Source organism: Phocoena phocoena, chromosome 8 (assembly GCF_963924675.1).
Source record: "Phocoena phocoena chromosome 8, mPhoPho1.1, whole genome shotgun sequence".
Classification (NCBI taxonomy): domain Eukaryota; kingdom Metazoa; phylum Chordata; class Mammalia; order Artiodactyla; family Phocoenidae; genus Phocoena; species Phocoena phocoena.
The window spans coordinates 9,381,624-9,401,596 of NC_089226.1; the positions used below are offsets into that span (position 1 = coordinate 9,381,624).

The 19,973-nt window shown below is 48.0% G+C and overlaps 1 protein-coding gene across 2 annotated transcripts; it reads left to right on the top strand.

Moving 5' to 3' along the window:
• Positions 1-4,452: 4,452 nt before the first annotated feature.
• HEPACAM (hepatic and glial cell adhesion molecule) lies at positions 4,453-13,936 on the top strand. 2 transcript variants are annotated; one of them, XM_065882662.1, is made up of 7 exons: positions 4,453-4,537; positions 10,373-10,714; positions 11,392-11,673; positions 11,965-12,058; positions 12,620-12,849; positions 12,996-13,066; positions 13,631-13,936. In XM_065882662.1, exons 1-7 carry the CDS (start codon positions 4,453-4,455, stop codon positions 13,934-13,936), a joined length of 1,410 nt encoding a protein of 469 aa, XP_065738734.1. The 2 variants fall into 2 exon arrangements, with proteins under 2 accessions (XP_065738734.1, XP_065738735.1); XM_065882663.1 differs by having other exon boundaries at positions 12,620-12,693.
• Positions 13,937-19,973: the final 6,037 nt, after the last annotated feature.

Genomic DNA, 19,973 nt, shown 5'->3' on the forward strand with positions numbered 1-19,973 from the left:
CAGTTCTAAGGGGGAAGTTTATAGCAATACAAGCCCACCTTAAGAAGCAGGAAACATCTCGAATAAACAACCTAACCTTGCACCTCAAGCAATTAGAGAAAGAAGAACAAAAAAGCCCCAAAGCTAGCAGAAGGAAAGAAATCATAAAAATCAGATCAGAAATAAATGAAAAAGAAATGAAGGAAACGATAGCAAAGATCAATAAAACTAAAAGCTGGTTCTTTGAGAAGATAAACAAAATAGATAAACCACTAGCTAGACTCATCAAGAAAAAAAGGGAGAAGACTCAAATCAATAGAATTAGAAATGAGAAAGGAGAAATAACAACTGACACTGCAGAAATAAAAAAAATCATGAGAGATTACTACAAGCAACTCTATGCCAATAAAATGGACAATCTGGAAGAAATGGACAAATTCTTAGAAATGCACAACCTGCCAAGACTGAATCAGGAAGAAATAGAAAATATGAACAGACCAATCACAAGCACTGAAATTGAAAGTGTGATTAAAAATCTTCCAACAAACAAAAGCCCAGGACCAGATGGCTTCACAGGTGAATTCTATCAAACGTTTAGAGAAGAGCTAACACCTATCCTTCTCGAACTCTTCCAAAATATAGCAGAGGGAGGAACACTCCCAAATTCCTTCTACGAGGCCACCATCACCTTGATACCAAAACCAGACAAGGATGTCACAAAGAAAGAAAACTACAGGCCAATATCACTGATGAACATAGATGCAAAAATCCTCAACAAAATACTAGCAAACAGAATCCAACAGCACATTAAAAGGATCATACACCATGATCAAGTGGGGTTTATTCCAGGAATGCAAGGATTCTTCAATATACGCAAATCTATCAATGTGATAAACCATATTAACAAATTGAAGGAGAAAAACCATATGATCATCTCAATAGATGCAGAGAAAGCTTTTGACAAAATTCAACACCCATTTATGATAAAAACCCTCCAGAAAGTGGGCATAGAGGGAACTTTCCTCAACATAATAAAGGCCATATATGACAAGCCCACAGCAAACATCATCCTCAATGGTGAAAAACTGAAAGCATTTCCACTAAGATCAGGAACAAGACAAGGTTGCCCACTCTCACCACTCTTATTCAACATAGTTTTGGAAGTTTTAGCCACAGCAATCAGAGAAGAAAAGGAAATAAAAGGAATCCACATCGGAAAAGAAGAAGTAAAGCTGTCACTGTTTGCAGATGACATGATACTATACATAGAGAATCCTAAAGATGCTACCAGAAAACTACTAGAGCTAATCAATGAATTTGGTAAAGTAGCAGGATACAAAATTAATGCACAGAAATCTCTGGCATTCCTATATACTAATGATGAAAAATCTGAAAGTGAAATCAAGAAAACACTCCCATTTACCATTGCAACAAAACGAATAAAATATCTAGGAATAAACCTACCTAAGGATACGAAAGACCTGTATGCAGAAAATTATAAGACACTGATGAAAGAAATTAAAGATGATACAAATAGATGGAGAGATATACCATGTTCTTGGATGGGAAGAATCAACATTGTGAAAATGACTCTACTACCCAAAGCAATCTACAGATTCAATGCAATCCCTATTAAACTACCACTGGCATTTTTCACAGAACTAGAACAAAAAATTTCGCAATTTGTATGGAAACACAAAAGACCCCAAATAGCCAAAGCAATTTTGAGAACGAAAAAAGGAGCTGGAGGAATCAGGCTCCCTGACTTCAGACTATACTACAAAGCAACAGTAATCAAGACAGTATGGTACTGGCACAAAAACAGAAAGATAGATCAGTGGAACAGGATAGAAAGCCCAGAGATAAACCCATGCACATATGGACACCTTATCTTTGATAAAGGAGGCAGGAATGTACAGTGGAGAAAGGACAGCCTCTTCAATAAATGGTGCTGGGAAAACTGGACAGGTACATGTAAAAGTATGAGATTAGATCACTCCCTAACACCATACACAAAAATAAGCTCAAAATGGATTAAAGACCTAAATGTAAGGCCAGAAACTATCAAACTCTTAGAGGAAAACATAGGAAGAACACTCTATGACATAAATCACAGCAAGATCCTTTCTGACCCACCTCCTAGAGTAATGGAAATAAAAACAAAAATAAACAAATGGGACCTAATGAAACTTCAAAGCTTTTGCACAGCAAAGGAAACCATAATCAAGACCAAAAGACAACCCTCAGGATGGGAGAAAACATTTGCAAATGAAGCAACTGACAAAGGATTAATCTCCAAAATTTACAAGCAGCTCATGCAGCTCAATAACAAAAAAACAAACAACCCCATCCAAAAATGGGCAGAAGACCTAAACAGACATTTCTCCAAAGAAGATATACAGAATGCCAACAAACACATGAAAGAATGCTCAACCTCATTAATCATTAGAGAAATGCAAATCAAAACTACAATGAGATATCATCTCACACCAGTCAGAATGGCCATCATCAAAAAATCTAGAAACAATAAATGCTGGAGAGGGTGTGGAGAAAAGGGGACACTCTTGCACTGCTGGTGGGAATGTGAATTGGTTCAGCCACTATGGAGAACAGTATGGAGGTTCCTTAAAAAACTACAAATAGAATTACCATATGACCCAGCAATCCCACTACTGGGCATATACCCTGAGAAAACCAAAATTCAAAAGGAGTCATGTACCAAAATGTTCATTGCAGCTCTATTTACAATAGCCCGGAGATGGAAAGAACCTAAGCGCCCATCATCGGACGAATGGATAAAGAAGATGTGGCACATATACACAATGGAATATTACTCAGCCTTAAAAAGAAATGAAATTGAGATATTTGTAATGAGATGGATAGACCTAGAGTCTGTCATACAGAGTGAAGTAAGTCAGAAAGACAAAGACAGATACCGTATGCTAACACATATATATGGAATTTGAGGGGAAAAATTGTCATGAAGAACCTAGGGATAAGACAGGAATGGAGGCGCAGACCTACTGGAGAGCGGACTTGGGGATATGGGGAGGGGGAAGGGTGAGTTTTGACAGGGCGAGAGAGAGTCATGGACATATACACACTAACAAACGTGGTGGGGTGGATAGCTGGGGGGAAGCAGCCGCAAGGCACAGGGATATTAGCTCGGGGCTTTGGGACAGCCTGGAGGGGTGGGAGGGGGAGAGTGGGAGGGAGGGAGATGCAGGAGGGAAGACACATGGGAGCATATGTATATGTATAGCTGATTCACTTTGTTATAAATCAGAAACTAACACACCATTGTAAAGCAATTATACCCCAATAAAGATGTTAAAAAAAAAAAAAAATAAATAAATAAATAAATAAATAAATTCGTGGAGAAAAAAAAAAAAAAAAAAAATATATATATATATATATATATCACCTCTCCAACAAAGAATTTTCTAGGCACCCTACCGTACTAAATCTTCGTCAATCCTCTCAACAATTTCTACAAGGAAGCTACTGTTTCTCCCCCTTTTACAGATGTGAAATTGGAGAATTAACAACGTTGCACACCCATCCCCAGATCACACTGTTAGCAAGCATACATTCCACTGACGCCCCTCAGGAGAGGATGTGGACGTGGTAATGAAGGGTCAGGGTAGAGCTGGGGTGTCTCTCTTCATCACGCCTCAAGACTTGAGGAAACGGCTGGGCTGTAGCTGGTGACAGAACCCCAGGCTCTTGGGCTATTACCTTCATCTTTGTTCTGACATGTTCTAGGAAATGGGCTGGAGGCTGGGGAATGAGCAGAGTAGCTTCTGGAGAAAGGTCCCCAGCATCTACGTGATTCTATGATAGAGAGAGAAGCCCAAGCAGCACCAGGACAGGTATGAAAATAATAGAATTCAAGCCATATTCCAATCTTCTTTCTTTGGGGTGGAACAGGAGTTTCCCATTTCTTCAGCAGTTTCTGGAATCTCTCACCCCCCAGCTTTTGAAAAGCTCCTCTCCCTCCATTTTCAGAGCTTATTGAGGTGTGTCCCTGGCGCACACCCTCCTTCGCAGGAACAGGGAGCGTGAGGTGGAGACAGGACAGGTTGGGACACACAAGGTCCAATTTAGTGTGTGTCCCAGCCCAGTCCATTCACTGAGCCCAAATCCTCATCTCCCCCTGGCAGTGGGGCTCAGCACAGGCCGGCAAAGAACTGCTAGGCTGCTGGGACCCATCAGACTGAACCCTGTGCTGGAGATTATCTCCCAAGCAGATACTCTCCTCCGAACCCGGGATGTAGGGCTTTGAAACTAGAAAATGCCAGGTCTGAAAGAGAGGAAAGAACAAGTGCAGCAACACACAGAGCTCTGTGTATTCAGAGAGAACTTGGCAGGGTTGTGTTCGGGCAGAGAAACTCCGAGTGGTACAAAGGGACGTGCCCAGAGTGGAGAAATCATGCTAATTGTGGGCACCAGAGCTGGAGAACGCCACCCAAAATGAAGAGAGAAAGGGAAGCCCTGTCCAGAGCCTTCAATGCCCTGCGCCTCGCTCCTTTGCTCTACCTGCTTCTGATCCAGACAGGTAGGAGACCAGAGGGTAAGACAGGGTCTGGAGAAGGGACCCGGGGCTTTCAAAGGAGAGGGAGGGGAGAGCTGAGGGCCAGAATGCCTTTGGGGTGGGAGGAGGGGAGAATGCTCAGCCACCGTGGGAAGCGTCTCAGTGAATTCAGGCATTCGTGTTGAATGTATTTCTTCATTCTGTGTGCCTCCTGCCCGGCCCCTGCCCCCCATCCCCCAAAGCCTGCATGACTTTGCAGCTCCCACGGCATTCAGTACATTAGATGGAGGGCAATGAGCTGTTTCTGATGGGATGTCTTGTTGGCGTGGGCCAGTCCGGCATTCTTTCCGAGGGACTATGGTGGGCCTTGGAGGGGTGGGGAAATCTTGGTTTTGTGTCTCCCCATCCGCCGCCCTGGCTTCTCTGAGTGTGAAATAACAAGGGAGATGAAAAAAACTTTGGAGATAATAGGCCTTCTGGTTTGGGAGAGTAACACCAACCCATGCATAACACACACGCCATAGACACCTACCTCCCCCCACCAACTTCTTGGAGAAATGATCTTATTTGAAATACATGTGCTTATGTGCACACACGCACGCACGCGCGCACACACACACACACACACACTTCCAGAGAGCCTAGGAATTCACGATTTAGTGGGGCAAATAAGATGCAGAGATCATTTTAATCAAATGCAGAAACTACTATGAGTCAGAGAGGCAGAGGGTTCCAGGAATCAGAGAGAGGTCACCTGCCCCATCAGGAAGCTGGTGCTGGAGGCACAGAATGGGAGTGGGGGAATGTCAGGGGAGGTCTCCTGGGAATGTCTGCACTGAACTTTAAAAGATGAGAAAAACAGATAGGTGTGGGAGTGAACACTATAGTTGGGAAAATGCGCCAAGGTCAACAGCTTGAAATGGTATCACATGTTAGGAGCAGCCCAGTCAGTCACCGCTGCTGCAGAAGAAAGTGTGGGTGGAGTTAGGTGAGTCTGGTAAACCCTGCTAAGGAAACTGTAATATAATTTGCAAACAATGGGAGCGGGGGAGGACATTGAATGGTTTTTAATCTGGGAACCAGCAGGGCCCAGAGTATAGCTCAGATCCCTCACTCTCCAGTGAGGCGTTGGAGGTGAAACTACAGGCAAGCAAGATAGGAAAGGAAGCCTGTATCCGTTTGCTGGAACCACAGACTGGGTGGCTTCAACAGCAGAAATGTATTGTCTCACAGTTCTGGAGGCTAAAAGTTCCAGATCAAGGTGCTGGCAAGGCTGTGCTCCCTCTGAAGGCCCTCGGGAAGGTTCTGTTCCAGCGCTCTCTGCTGGCTTCTGGGAGTTCCTTGGCTGTGACAGATTAACTTTAATCTTCACATGGCATTCTCCCTGTGCTTGTGTGTATATCCAAATTTCTCCTTTTTAAAAGGACACCAGTCATCTTCGATTAGAGGCCCACCCCACTCCAGCATGACCTCATCTTAGCTTATTACCTTGGCAATGACCACACGGCAAAATAAGGTCACATTCTGAGATATTTGGGGTTAGGACTTCAAGATATGAATTTTAGGGGACACAAGTCAAACCATAGCGAGGCTATTGCAATAGTTCAGGAGAGAAATGACCTGAGCTGGAATTAGAATAAAGAGAGGGGGAGTGAGGGATGTTGAGATAATATTTTGGAGGGAAAATCAGGACCTAGTGATTTATAGGAAGTGAAACGATCTAGAGAAGGAGGTAGGGTTTCTGTGTGAAACCATACATTTAAAAAATGGGGCAAGGTTGGGAGATACGATAGCTAGTGTTGCACTCACGTTGAGGTTGAAACGCCTATGAGACATTTGTGGGAAAATGTTGAATAACCTAAAGCTGGAGGGTTGGAGAGAAGTATTTGGAAACTGTCAGCCAAGAGGTGAGATTTAAAAGAAGGATAATGAATAAATATTACCTTGGAGGAGAAAATGAGCTAGATATGGAACATTGAGGAACCCCAGGATTTGCAGAGGAAGGCAGAGAATAAAGCCCACTGAGGAGACCCGGAAGGAACAATCAGAGACACAGAGGGAGACCTGGGAGACTGTGGTATCCAGAAAGTGAAGGGAGTTGGGAGTTTCCCAGACAATCATCATCAAATGTATCAAGGAGCCCAGTATAATAAGGACCTGAAAGAGCCCATTGGATATACCAGTTAAAAGGTTACCATTAGGGACTTACCTGGTGGCACAGTGGTTAAGAATCCGTCTGCCAATGCAGGGGTACACGGGTTCGAGCTAGGCCTGGGATGAGGAAAGACTGTTCCATGAGGTTTTTCAGGCACCAAGCTGATGGAGTGCTATCAACCTTGACATGTGTTTCCCATGGTCAGTCTGAGATTTATCTTCATTTCTTTTAGGTAGAGGATTAAAAAAGAAAAGGAGGGAGGTTTTTCTAAATCAGCCTGTAAATGGTGTCCACAACTTTTACTAGTAGTATTGGCTAGAACTCAGTAGTATCATAATTAATTGCAAGGGAGGCTGGGAAATGTATTTTTAAGATTGGCAGTAAAAGGGGGGCTGGACCATGTGGCCCTGGCTCCCAGAGATTTACCTTAATCCCTTGCCATACTCCCTTATGACAGCAATCACCAACCTAGCCTCAGGCAAGTAACACTTAGTGCTCTGAACCTAATATGGCCTAAAGAGTCTTTCCTAAATTCATCACAGCCCTATTCCTGGAACATTCAAACAAGGCTTTCCTAGAGGCTAGGATACTATTCACAGACATAAACACAGCATGCCATAAATCTAGATAATCTGATTTGCAAGATGTTATTCTCTGGGATCCTAGAGTCAGCCCATCCTCTACCGACCCAATAGGAAGAAGTCCCTTGCCTGGTTTCTACCCTTTTAGTCCTAAGATCACCTTCACATTGTAGGTGCTGTCTTTTTTTTTTTTTTTTAACATCTTTATTGAAGTATAATTGCTTTACAATGGTGTGTTAGTTTCTGCTTTACAACAAAATGAATCAGTTATATATATACATATGTTCCCATACCTCTTCCCTCTTGCGTCTCCCTCCCTCCCACCCTCCCTATCCCACCCCTCCAGGCAGTCACAAAGCACCGAGCTGATCTCCCTGTGCTATGCGGCTGCTTCCCACTAGCTATCTACCTTACATTTGGTAGTGTATATATGTCCATGCCTCTCTCTCGCTTTGTCACAGCTTACCCTTCCCCCGCCCCATATCCTCAAGTCCATTCTCTAGTAGGTCTGTGTCTTTATTCCTGTCTTACCCCTAGGTTCTTCATGACATTTTTTTTCTTAAATTCCATATATATGTGTTAGCATACGGTATTTGTCTCTCTCTTTCTGACTTACTTCACTCTGTATGACAGACTCTAGGTCGATCCACCTCATTACAAATAGCTCAATTTCGTTTCTTTTTATGGCTGAGTAATATTCCATTGTATATATGTGCCCCATCTTCTTTATCCATTCATTCGATGATGGACACTTAGGTTGTTTCCATCTCCGGGCTAGCAGATGCGAGGCAGGAAATCCCATCTAAATTATCACAGAAACTAAGAGCCGGAGAAATCTTAAGGATCATGTAGCCAAACGATTTCAGCCTGATACACAGAGCCATAAGGATTCCTAGCGGCAGCCCAAGGTACTGGGGAGGACAGGGCTCTGGCCCTCACCACCTCTTTGACCAAATCAGGTGAACTAGAACTAAATTTCATTTCTTTTCAATTTCTATAAAGTTTTGTGGGAACAAAAATACCTTTAATTAAAAATTTTTGAAAATAGTTGATTTTGTCCATTCTAACTCCTGCCAATTGAGACTCCTCTCAGTAACAAGTATATAATATTCATACATATGGTGGCTTTCATCATTAAAGTAGTCTCTTCCATGCTTAAGGTTTTATGATTGTAACATCCTTGACAGGTGATGGATCATAGAATGTCAGGGTGGAGAAGGCCCCTAGAGATCATCTGGTCCCACCACCTCACTATTCAGAGGAGGAAATGGAAGCACAAGGAGGTGAAAGAAGAGTCAATTGGCGTTTCCTTGACCAATTCCATAGATGATAAGCTCATTACTTAACAATGCATTTGCTCCCAAAATGGACTGGATATGTTTTTAAATTAAATTTGCTTTGGGCTTCCCTGGTGGCGCAGTGGTTGAGAGTCCGCCTGCCAATGCAGGGGACGAGGGTTCATGCCCCGGTCTGGGAAGATCCCACATGTCGTGGAGCGGCTGGGTCCATGAGCCACGGCTGCTGAGCCTGTGCGTCCAGAGCCTGTGCTCCACAACGGGAGAGGCCACAACAGTGAGAGGCCCGCGTACCGCAGAAAAAAAGAAAAAAAAAAATTTGCTTCGATCTCCACAACTAACCTTTTAGTTCCATTGCCTCCTGGTTTGGTCTGGGTCCTCGAGATACAAGGAGAGGAATAGGGATTGGAAAGGTACAGCTCACCTTCCCCAAATTTACACTGCAGCAGTAGCAGAGTGGGAAATAGGGGTGAGAAAGAAGGAGGGAACTTCAGAGGCAATGACAGTCAAAGGAAGCAGCTGGGGGTGCAGAGGAACGGAGAACCTGACATGTATGTGTCTATTCAGCTAAACTCAGTCCTGTTCCTAGCTGACATCCTCTCCAGAAGACCCCTCCCTCAGGTGGCTGTATTGCTCTGCAAGGCCAGGTACAAGGCCAACGAGCAGCATCTGTTCAGGCCCCAAAGTTCCTAAAAGATCTCTGAAATGTGAGATGTGTCTCTGGATGGGGCTGCCATTGGACAAGATGGTAAAATCCCAGAACTAACTACAGGGCTGGAACAAACCATGAGACCATGTCGTTACCACTCATTTGACCTGTGGGAAATCTGAGCCCTGAACAGATAAGCAACTTCTCCCAGGTCCTAAGTCAACAATAGGACCCCGATCTCTGATGCTCAATCCTGTGTTCTCTCCCCTACACCACAATAACTGACATACATATCATGCTTTTGCACTGTGAACTGGATAAGACACTTGCTCTTGTTATCGTTATGATCCTTATTTTCTAAAAGAGAAGAGTGAGGCCTAGAAGGATGACTTGCCCAAATTCTCACAGCCAGTAAGCAGTGGAGTCCAGTCTTACAAGGTCTTCTGACTCCAAGCTCTTTGCTTGACCTGTCCCAGATCCCTCTTCCATAGGGGATGCAAATTGGGCTGGAGTTTGGGTGAATCTCCACGACTGTTCTGCCCTGGGCAGGCCTAGTATGATGCTACGTGCAGCTGGGACAAGGATAGGGGAGGCTCTTGGTATGACCGGAGAGTTGTCCAGTTGTCCTCAGGCCCCTAAACTTGCCCTCTACTGGCACTGTCTCACGACACCCTCCTTTCTTTGGGAATCTACATTTCCATGCTTTCTCCATCCCTCACTTTCCCAATGCCCAATTAAGGAGAAAATCTGACAAATTCACTCTAGGGTCTAATGACCTATAAGTTTCAGGGGGTAGGGATGTTTGTCAGTTTTGCTCACTGATATATCCTGGGGACAAAGAACAGTGCCTGGCACATGGGGAGTCTCAATACATATTTCCATAAATGGGCCACATAAGGTATGGGTTACCTGGAATCTTCCTCAAGAGGAAGGCGATAGGGAAAACCGCCAGAGGCAGAGGTCCAGATTGAAGAAGGATCGAGGGCAAAGGGATGGGTGTGAGGGACGACAGGGGAGCGGAGGGGCCAGAGCTACAGTTGAAGGGTAAGAAGGAAGGACTGACAGGGAGTGAAGGGTTCAGAAGGGTGAGGCATGAAGAGACCAGAGGACTCGAAGATGGGAGTGAGGTTAGGAGCCAGGGCCTGACGCTGCCCTCACCTCGTGGGTCTCTGTCCACAGAGCCCCTGGAGGGGGTGAACATCACCAGCCCGGTGCGCCTGATCCATGGCACAGTGGGGAAGGCGGCCCTGCTTTCTGTGCAGTACAGCAGCACCAGCAGTGACAAACCCGTTGTCAAGTGGCAGCTGAAGCGGGACAAGCCAGTGACCGTGGTTCAGTCCATCGGCACCGAGGTCATCGGTACCCTGCGGCCCGACTACCGAGACCGCATCCGCCTCTTTGAAAACGGCTCCCTGCTTCTCAGCGACCTGCAGCTGGCCGACGAGGGCACCTATGAGGTTGAGATCTCTATCACCGATGACACCTTCACTGGAGAGAAGACCATCAACCTCACTGTAGATGGTAAAGTCTCTGGCAGGGAAGGAGGCGGGACTGGTGACTGGGACTGGGGCCACGTCCACCCAGTACATTAGCTAGACCCCAGGAAAACCCACACAAAAGCCGCTTGGGATTGAGCCAACTGGAATGTTAGAGGTTGGCAGATAGGCCATAGCTAACACGTATACAGCGCTTACTACGTGCCAGAAACGATTGTAAAGTGCTTTGCCTATATTGACTCATGTTATGCTCATAATAATCTAGGGATAGTTAATATCATGGACCCCATTTTGCAGATGAGGAAACTGGGGCATAAGTTCAGGCAGCTAGTAAGTGGTAGAGCCAATATTTGAACCTATTTCGACCTAAGCTTAGCCCAACAAAAATATGTTCCAGGCTGGGTCAGTTTAAGACATCTTGGAAAGGTATGCGGGAAGAAGGGAAGGGAAGGTCCACGAGGGCAGGGACCATAGCTATCTTGTTCGGCATTGTACTCCCTGTGCTCAGTATGTGCTCAATAAACAGTGGGTAAATAAATGAGTGAGTGGATGTATGGATGGATGGGTGGATGGATGGTGGTAAAGAGCTGGAGTGATGATCTCTCAATACCGCAGACTGAGTTGGAAGGTAGGCAGTTAAGAAGGGGAAGGGAGATGCTTTTTGGCCTGTGGCTCACAGGCTCCCCCCACTCCCGGGCTCAGTGCCCATTTCGAGGCCCCAGGTGTTAGTGGCTTCGACCACGGTGCTGGAGCTCAGCGAGGCCTTTACCCTGAACTGCTCGCACGAGAATGGCACCAAGCCCAGCTACACATGGCTGAAGGACGGCAAGCCCCTCCTCAACGACTCGCGGATGCTCCTGTCCCCCGACCAAAAGGTGCTCACCATCACCCGCGTGCTCATGGAGGACGATGACCTGTACAGCTGTGTGGTGGAGAACCCCATCAGCCAGGGCCGCAGCCTGCCCGTCAAGATCACCGTGTACAGTGAGTTTCCCGCTGCCCTCCCTTGGGACTCAAAGCCCTGAGAGGCAGGTGCCCATGAGAGGCTAAGGACATCCCAGACAGAGTGCCACTGGAGGGGGAGAGAGGCAGAGATGGGCCAGCTCTCCCTGGAGGACAGCCACAGGTAGGAAGTGAGCTCTGGGCAAGGTCCACCACTGGCCAGCCATGCTGCCTGGGGTTCCTTTTCTATTTCTTCGGCCGCAGGAAGCTCTCTTCGCCACACCTCCTGCCCCCTCTGAAGTCTCTCCCCACTCTCTGCCTCTCTCTCCCTAGGAAGAAGCTCCCTCTACATAATCTTGTCCACAGGAGGCATCTTCCTCCTTGTGACCTTGGTGACAGTCTGTGCCTGCTGGAAACCGTCCAAAAAGTCTGGGTAACTCTCCAAGTTCCTCTCCCTGAGCACCTGAATCCTTCAACCCATCCCAGCCCCAAGCTCTGTTCTTTCCTTCGTCTCTTTAAACGCCTTTCCTCCCAGGGCCCCGCACCTCTTCCCAGGAGATCCATCTTACCACTGCATGTGTTGTATATGGAACCACATTCTGTGCTCACAACCCTGACAGCCCCAGCACGATGAATACTGGTTTCACTTACACGGCACCTTTTGTGAGCCAGGCACTGTGTTTGTGGTTAGGGTGTTACCTTTAAATGTGATTATCTGCAGCTTACAGACAACGACCCGAGACTCGGATTAGTTAAATGACTAGCCCAGTCACAATGCTAGGGACAGACTCGGGAGGCAAACCTAGATGGGACGCATCCCAAAGCTCCGGACTACTCCCCCTCCCACCGCACTCAGCCCGTCTTCCTGCTACAAGGCCTCGTTTATGGCCATCAGATTCCCCCCACCCCCCCCCCGTGTCCTCGCCCCCAGAACTTCTCCTGCTCACACTCGACAGCTCTGTTCACAGGGTGCTGGGTTGATTTGCAGGAAGAAGAGGAAGCTGGAGAAGCAAAACTCCCTGGAATATATGGATCAGAATGATGACCACCTGAAAGCAGAAGGTGAGCTCCCAGCCACGCACTCACCCGTCCCATCTTCACTCAGATCAGTAAGCTGCTGGGAAAAGGCCGAAATGGGCGACAAGGAAGCCAGCTCTGCAGGGCCCCTTCCTGCACCAACTGCACGAAGACTGCAGAGCAGGGAGAGGAGCGGCCAAGGTAGGACCTCAGGTATTCCGGACCATTTGGTGGAGGCTGGCTTCCCGATGGCCTTAGCTGGCCATCGGGAAGCAAAGAGTGTAGGTGCTGGCTGGTGGAAAGTGTTCTGTACCTGGGCCAGCCACCCCATTCTTTGCTCCATGCAGCAGACACCCTCCCACGGAGTGGAGAGCAGGAGCGGAAGAACCCCATGGCACTCTACATCCTGAAGGACAAGGTGAGCAGCTTCGGGCTGGGCGCCCCACAAACACTCCACCAGCCCCTATCATGTTCTGGTATTACGTAGCCATACCATATTGGTATACCTTTCTAGGACTCAGAATAACCCTGAGAAATATTTGTGTCATCCCCACTTTAGAGATGAGAAAAATACGGCTGACAGGGGTGAAATGACTTGCCCAGGATCAAACAAGTAAATCAGTGGCAAATCTAGGCTTCAAACCCAGGTCTTTGGACACTGTCTCTGGTGATTTCCCTACTATTCCATAAACCAACTCTGTCCCATGCTGTCCAAGGCAGGTGGAAGGTGCAGAGTAAGTGGACAAAGCACTCAAACTAATGCATTTCAACATTTAATAAGCACCTATTATGTGCCAGGCACCACGTCAAGTGTCCTGTGTTGCAAGCAAAAACAGACCTACGCCTGCAGCCCTCCAGGCAGTCGGAGTGTGGAGGGAACTATGTCCCCTCCACCTCGGTATTCCCAGCGCCCTGGAACAGCAGGCGCGCTCCCGGCCCTGGCCGGCTGTCCGCTGACCCCTCGCGGCACGTGTCCTTGCAGGACTCCCCGGAGCCCGAGGAGAACCCCGCCCCGGAGCCTCGGAGCGCGACTGAGCCCGGCCCGCCCGGCTACTCCGTGTCGCCTGCCGTGCCGGGCCGCTCGCCGGGGCTGCCCAGCCGCTCTGCCCGCCGCTACCCGCGCTCTCCAGCGCGCTCCCCCGCCACGGGCCGAACGCACACGTCGCCGCCCCGGGCCCCGAGCTCGCCCGGCCGCTCGCGCAGCGCCTCGCGCACACTGCGGACTGCGGGCGGCGTGCACCTGATCCGCGAGCAAGACGAGGCCGGCCCGGTGGAGATCAGCGCCTGAGCCTCCTCGGGACCCCCCGGGAGGCGCCCGCGCACTGCTGCCCGCGGCCCGGGGGAGGGCAGGGCAGGGGGGCAGCAGCCCGCCAGGGGCGAGGGGCGAGGGGCGAGGGGAGATGGAGGTCCTCACCCAGCGCTAGGGTTCCGGCGCGTGGACGATTGTGAGCGTGCGCAGATGGGGGGACGCGGCGGGAAGGCGGAGGGTGGATCAGATGGTGAAACCGGGTTACGTTTGCTCCCGGCTCTTTAGTTGTGTTCTCAGTGCGTGTGGGTTGTGCCCTCTTAGGACCATATAGATTATTAAATTTACGGCCCAATCCCCGGAGGGGCTTATGGAAACTAACAGCAGTAACCTAACCCCCTTGGCTATCCTATGCCCTTCCTAGGGCGCCCTCACGCTTCCCACCCATTCCCCTTCCCTCCGAACGAACTCCTGGTTCCTGGGGAACTTTTTTGGCAAGCCCAGATTAGAGAGGCCACTTGCCTCAAAGGTACAACTGTCCTAAACTAAGGGGAAGTCCAATGCCCTTTACTGGGTGTACAGAGGGCTGTTCTGAGCATCCACCGAATCACTGTGAAGGCAGCACCTTGGAGCACCCTTCTCAGGCATATGGTACCTCGGTACCTACCAGCTGGTGAAGGAGGAGCTCAAGTACAATACATACCGTTGCCCCGCTACCGGGGTTCTAGCAAGAGCAAAGGATTCAAGCCTCCCACACTTGGCCTCCTCCCAAAGCCTCCCTCAGCGGCGTGCCCGGCATTCTTTCCGTCTCTGTTCCATAGAGAAGGGGCTTCTCACTCATTCTTCAGGCCCAGAAGGCTAGATCAAGTGAAGATCTGTCTTTTGACCCCACATACCTATGGCTTCTCCCTGGCTTTGTACAAAACAAGCCTTTCAAACAATCATTATCCCCCGGGAAGTTGTTGGGTTCCTCCAGCTGTAAGAGGATGAAGTTCCACTCTCCCCAAAAATGGTAGGGGGAGGAGCAGGCTTATTGCTCCCCAGCATGTCTTGGAGACATGATGGAACCCTTAGCCTCTGGCCTCTCACCTGCCCTGCTCCCAGATGCTCAGGTCCCAGGAAACAGGACAAGGGCAGACTCCCCAGTCACACAAACAGCAGAATACCGAGAGGTTGGTCCACTGTGTAGCCAGGCCACGCCCATGCCGCCGCCTCTTGAACAGTTTGTAGGAACAGTAATCTACCGTGCGAAGAGAGAGCGCAATTAAAAAGCTGAAAGAGAAGTCCCTCGCTGTGTTCTGACCTCTCTCCCCTGAGGCCTCTAGTGCATCCCTGGTCCCTCCTTAACTTCCTAAGCTCCTGCTCCGACTCTGCACCATCCCACAGAGCGACTCTCAAGGTCCCTGTTCCCCACGACTCCACACTGGGGCCAGTTTTGTCCCAGCCCCAAGGGCAACAACATTTCTAGTTGGTCCCCTCTGCTCTTACCTGGACGTCGTGCCCTTCCCAGCTCCCTGCCCCTATGCACTTCTCCAGGCTCCTCTGAGCAGGTGTGCCTTTGCGGCTCCCCTTCCTTAGCCAGAACTGCTCCCCTCACTTCCCCAGGTGCCTCATCTAGAAGGAGATAATGCATGCAGGGGAAAGTTGTTCAGGCAGGTGGAAGATGCAGGACTTGGAGATGGGTACATGCTGGTCAGCCTTGAGAGGCAAGGGTGACGATTAAGGTGAGATGCAGGCAAGTTGTATTCCAAACCTCGCTTCTGCATCCCTGAGAGGCCGGCTTCCCAGGCTCAAGCCAAATCTGCCTTAAATGGGGTGAGGGGGGAGTGGTTTTGTTTTTGTTTCATTTTGATCTTCATCTTTGTATTACTGGCATCTAGCAGAGTGCCTAGCACATACTGGATGCTCAATAAACTTTTGATGAAATAAAGTGACAACTTTATTCCACTTAATCAAGGAGAACAAACAAACAGCCTAAAAATACCAGTCATTTCCCTTTTCTCTTTTCTTCTCACATCCCTCCATCATCCTTCACCCTCTCTGGAAATCCCATATTGTCCATTCCAAAATCATCACTCACTCATTCATTCATTCATTTATTCAGGTGTCTTTCATTTATTCAACAAACATGTATTAATCTACCATGACCCACCCTGTGCCCGACACTGGGGAAACAGCGTAACTATGCCATGACCCCTACCAAAGAGAGTCTCATGGAGGAAGACAGATAAGTAAACAGATTATCACAATACAGTGTGGAAAATGCAACGACAGGTAGATACAGGGTGCCACAGGGGCATGTAAGAGCGGCATCTAACCCAGACCAGGGATCATCAGCAAAGGTATCTTGGAGGAGAACAAACCTGAACTTAGTCTTAGAAAGATTGATTAATCAGATGGGGCGTGGGGGGGGGGAGGATAAAAGGACACATATTCCAGGCAGAAGGAGCAGCATATATAAAAGCTTAGAAATGTAAGGTGAGTCCTGACTTCTTAACACGCATAAAATGTGGATTACCCAAGGGCAAATGTTTATATTAGCACTGATGAAAGACCAGACTTGGGCCAGTGGCAAGGTGTGGGAGCTGAACCTGAGACTCCTGGATTAAATTGGTATTGGCCCCCAGCTGGTAGCAGCCCAGGCTCCTAAAATAAAAAATACAAATCCTCGCTGGAAAAAAACATCTCCTTAAATTTTCAGAGACTAAGACCAACCAAAGACGAGTTCACAAGGAAAGGTCATTAACACAGAAGGAAACAAATCATCATGAATGAAAGTCAGCAAATATAAGAAGCAACAGATTTAGACCCCCAAGGTCTTCAGATACTGAAATTATCAGATATAAAACATAAAATAATTACGAAATGCTTGAAGTAATACAAGACAAAATTACAAAAATGAACAAGCAACAAGAGACTATCAAAAGTGATCAAATTTGAAAAGGAACAAATAGAACCTATAAATAAAAATATAATTTATTGAAATAAAAATGAAAGAGTTTAACAGCACATTAAAAACAGCTGAAGAGAGTTAGTTAACTGAAAGTTGTACCTGAAGAAATTATTCAGAATTAGGCACAGATAGACAAGGAGATGAAATATATGAGAAGAGAGATTAAGGGATACGGCATGTAGCATGGAAAGGTCTGACACACATTTCCTCAAGAGCTCAAAGGGGAGAATAGAGAGATGGAGAAGAGACCATATTTTAAGAGTAATGACTGAAATTTTTGTAGAACTCATGACAAACATAAATATACAGGTTCAAGAAGGTTGACACACAAGATATCTTAAAAGATTTCCACACCTACATAAAATGTAGTAAAGCTAGAGTATACCAAAGACAAAGAGAAGATCTTGTTGACTGAAAAGAAAATGCAAAACTTGAGAGTTGTGAGTTAAGTTTTATTTGGGGCAAAATGAGGACTACAGCCTAGGAGAAAGCATTTCAGACGGCCCCGAGAGACTGCTCCAGAAGCAAGGAGGAAGCTCAGTGTTGTATATTTTAGTGAAGGAGGGTGCCTGTGGTCAAGCACACATTTTGGCAAAGCCTTGCTGCTAGTCACGAGGAGCAGATGTCACTGGTAATGATTTTAATGCTTTTCTAGAAGATACGAAGATACATCAAATCCCACCTGAATTAGTACTGTTTACCCCACCAGCTTGACCAGCAGGAGTCCCTGGGCTGCATTTTCAGAAAACACAGAATAAGACACCAGAGAAACCAGGAGAAAAAAAATGTCCTCTGGAGGGTCCTTGAAGAGCACCTAATCTCTCTCCTCTCTCTTCCCTCTTACAAGCAATGAAAGAGTTACTCACAAAAACCCAAAACTCTAAAACTAGGGGGTGAAGGAAGATAGTATTTAAGCTGGTCACTGGCCAGCACATCCCCAGGGTCCCAGAGCAGAGCTTCCTTGAAATAGTTGGAGGTGGGTCCCATTGACTAACATCATTCCCATGACTCACGCAGTCGGCTCTTCCTTAGCGTGTGGAAATGAGACAGTCAGGATGCCGATGGGACAGGTTGCTGGAAATGATCACTGTGGTCTCTGAGAGCCACCCAGACATACCTCACTGTTGGGAAGTCCCCTCAGCCATCACTCCACGGATCCCTGAGTGCCCTGGATGCTTGGACTGAGGAGAAAGAGTCTTAACGTCCTAAGGAACAGCTCAGAACGATGGGGCCTTCCAATCCCCATCAGTTCTTAGCACTTGGGTGTCCAGAGTCTGGGAATGGAAAGAGGCTGTGCCAACGGCATGTCCAGGGATGAGTCACGTAACTGTGGGGCAAGGGCCCCTCCCCAGCTGCTGCAGCCTCCAGGCTCCATTCCTGCAGTACAGCACTGGCGCCTCTCCTCGCTGAGTCACCTGCCCGTTCCAACTCAGCTGAGGACAGCACTAGTCATGAATCTGAATTCCTTTGAGGCTTGCCCTCTTATCCCCCAAGGGAAGTTTATACCATCTTTCTGGATTATAGAGATTTGAGTCAAATCAAGCTGCCATCAAATAATTAGCAGAGAACTTGGTTAGTCTCCCCAAGTCCAATGCATAAGCAGAAGAGACTAAAGAGGACTGCTAGCAGCAACACTCCTGGGGAGCAGGTAGTCACTGGGTCAGGCAGGCCTGGGGGACTCTGGACCTGGGAAATCCCAAATTGGCTAGATGTGCAGTAAATCCATCTGTCCCACCACACCCTTTCTTGTTCACCCTTGGCTGTCCTCAGGGTCCATGTGAATACCTCCTTCAGCACTCTGTCCCCACAGATCCCTGACCCCATAAATTCTACTCCACTATGCCTGGCACACATACGCCCAGGCACGCGCCATGGAGTTTGTCACTGCTCTTAGTTTCTCCGCTTCTGAAACACCAAGCTCTATTCTCTGACCCCAATTCCTATTCTTCCAGCTCTGTCACTCTGTTACTTTAACTCAATTTTTTACCCCTTGGAAATGCCCAGTTTGGAGAGACCACAGTGTTCTCTTGCTCTAATTGTCTTAATCAGTCTTGGTCTGCATCTGAGGGGAAAGAGAAGAAGGAGTGAAGGAGGCCTTCCTCTTGATAGGCTGTGAGGGCCGTGGCTGCAGCTGGCACCGACCGAGGCCAGGCTGAGAAGGGGGAGGAAGGGAGGGAGTCGGCTGGGTTAGGGGCCCCACAAAGGAGCTGGCCAGGAACAATGGGGAACAAAGGCTGGACATTCTTCCGCTGAGCCTCCAGAGCCTGGCCTTGGCCTTCCGGGAACAGTTCCAGGAAATGTCTGAGATTCCAGATTTGGAAGGAAGAGACCTGTAAACAGGAGCTGGGCTCTGAGAGGGGACAGCAGCATCTCTCTAGGCAGGGGGTGGGGAGCAGCGGGGTGAGCACTGACATTGCAGGCTCACAAGCTACAGTCCTGTCCGCTATAGACACGAGGTTTCAGGGCTGGAAAAACTCTTTTCTTTTTTCGCGGTACGCGGGCCTCTCACCGCTGCGGCCTCTCCCGTTGCGGAGCACAGGCTCCAGACGCGCAGGCTCAGCGGTCATGGCTCACGGGCCCAGCGGCTCCGCGGCATGTGGGATCTTCCCTGAGCAGGGCACGAACCCGGGTCCCCTGCATCGGCAGGCGGACTCTCAACCACTGCGCCACCAGGGAAGCCCTGGAAAAACTCTTAAAGGTCATATACTCCAACCACCTTTCCAGGGCCTGAAAAATATCCCTGCCAAGGATGCTCAAATAGTTTCAATGATGGGATGTGCATAAAAAGAAATGTATCACAATATTGGCTAAGCTTTACTGATCACTTACAATGCATTAGGCACTGTACTAGATGATTTTATGCTTTATCTCCTCTCACTCTTACTCCAGCTCTCAAGGTAGGAACTATTATTATTATTAATTATTATTATTCTCACTTTACAAAAAAGGAAACTGACTTTCAGGGGTTAAGTCACTTGCCCGAGGTCTCCCAGAAGCTTATCTCATCTGTCTCTGGGCTGACTAGGCGCACAGAGTGGACATCTCCCAGACAAGAGCCTGTGATCTTCCCTGTCTTCTGACCTACCACCCTGACCTCTCCCCAGGAAATGGGCCGGGGCATGACAA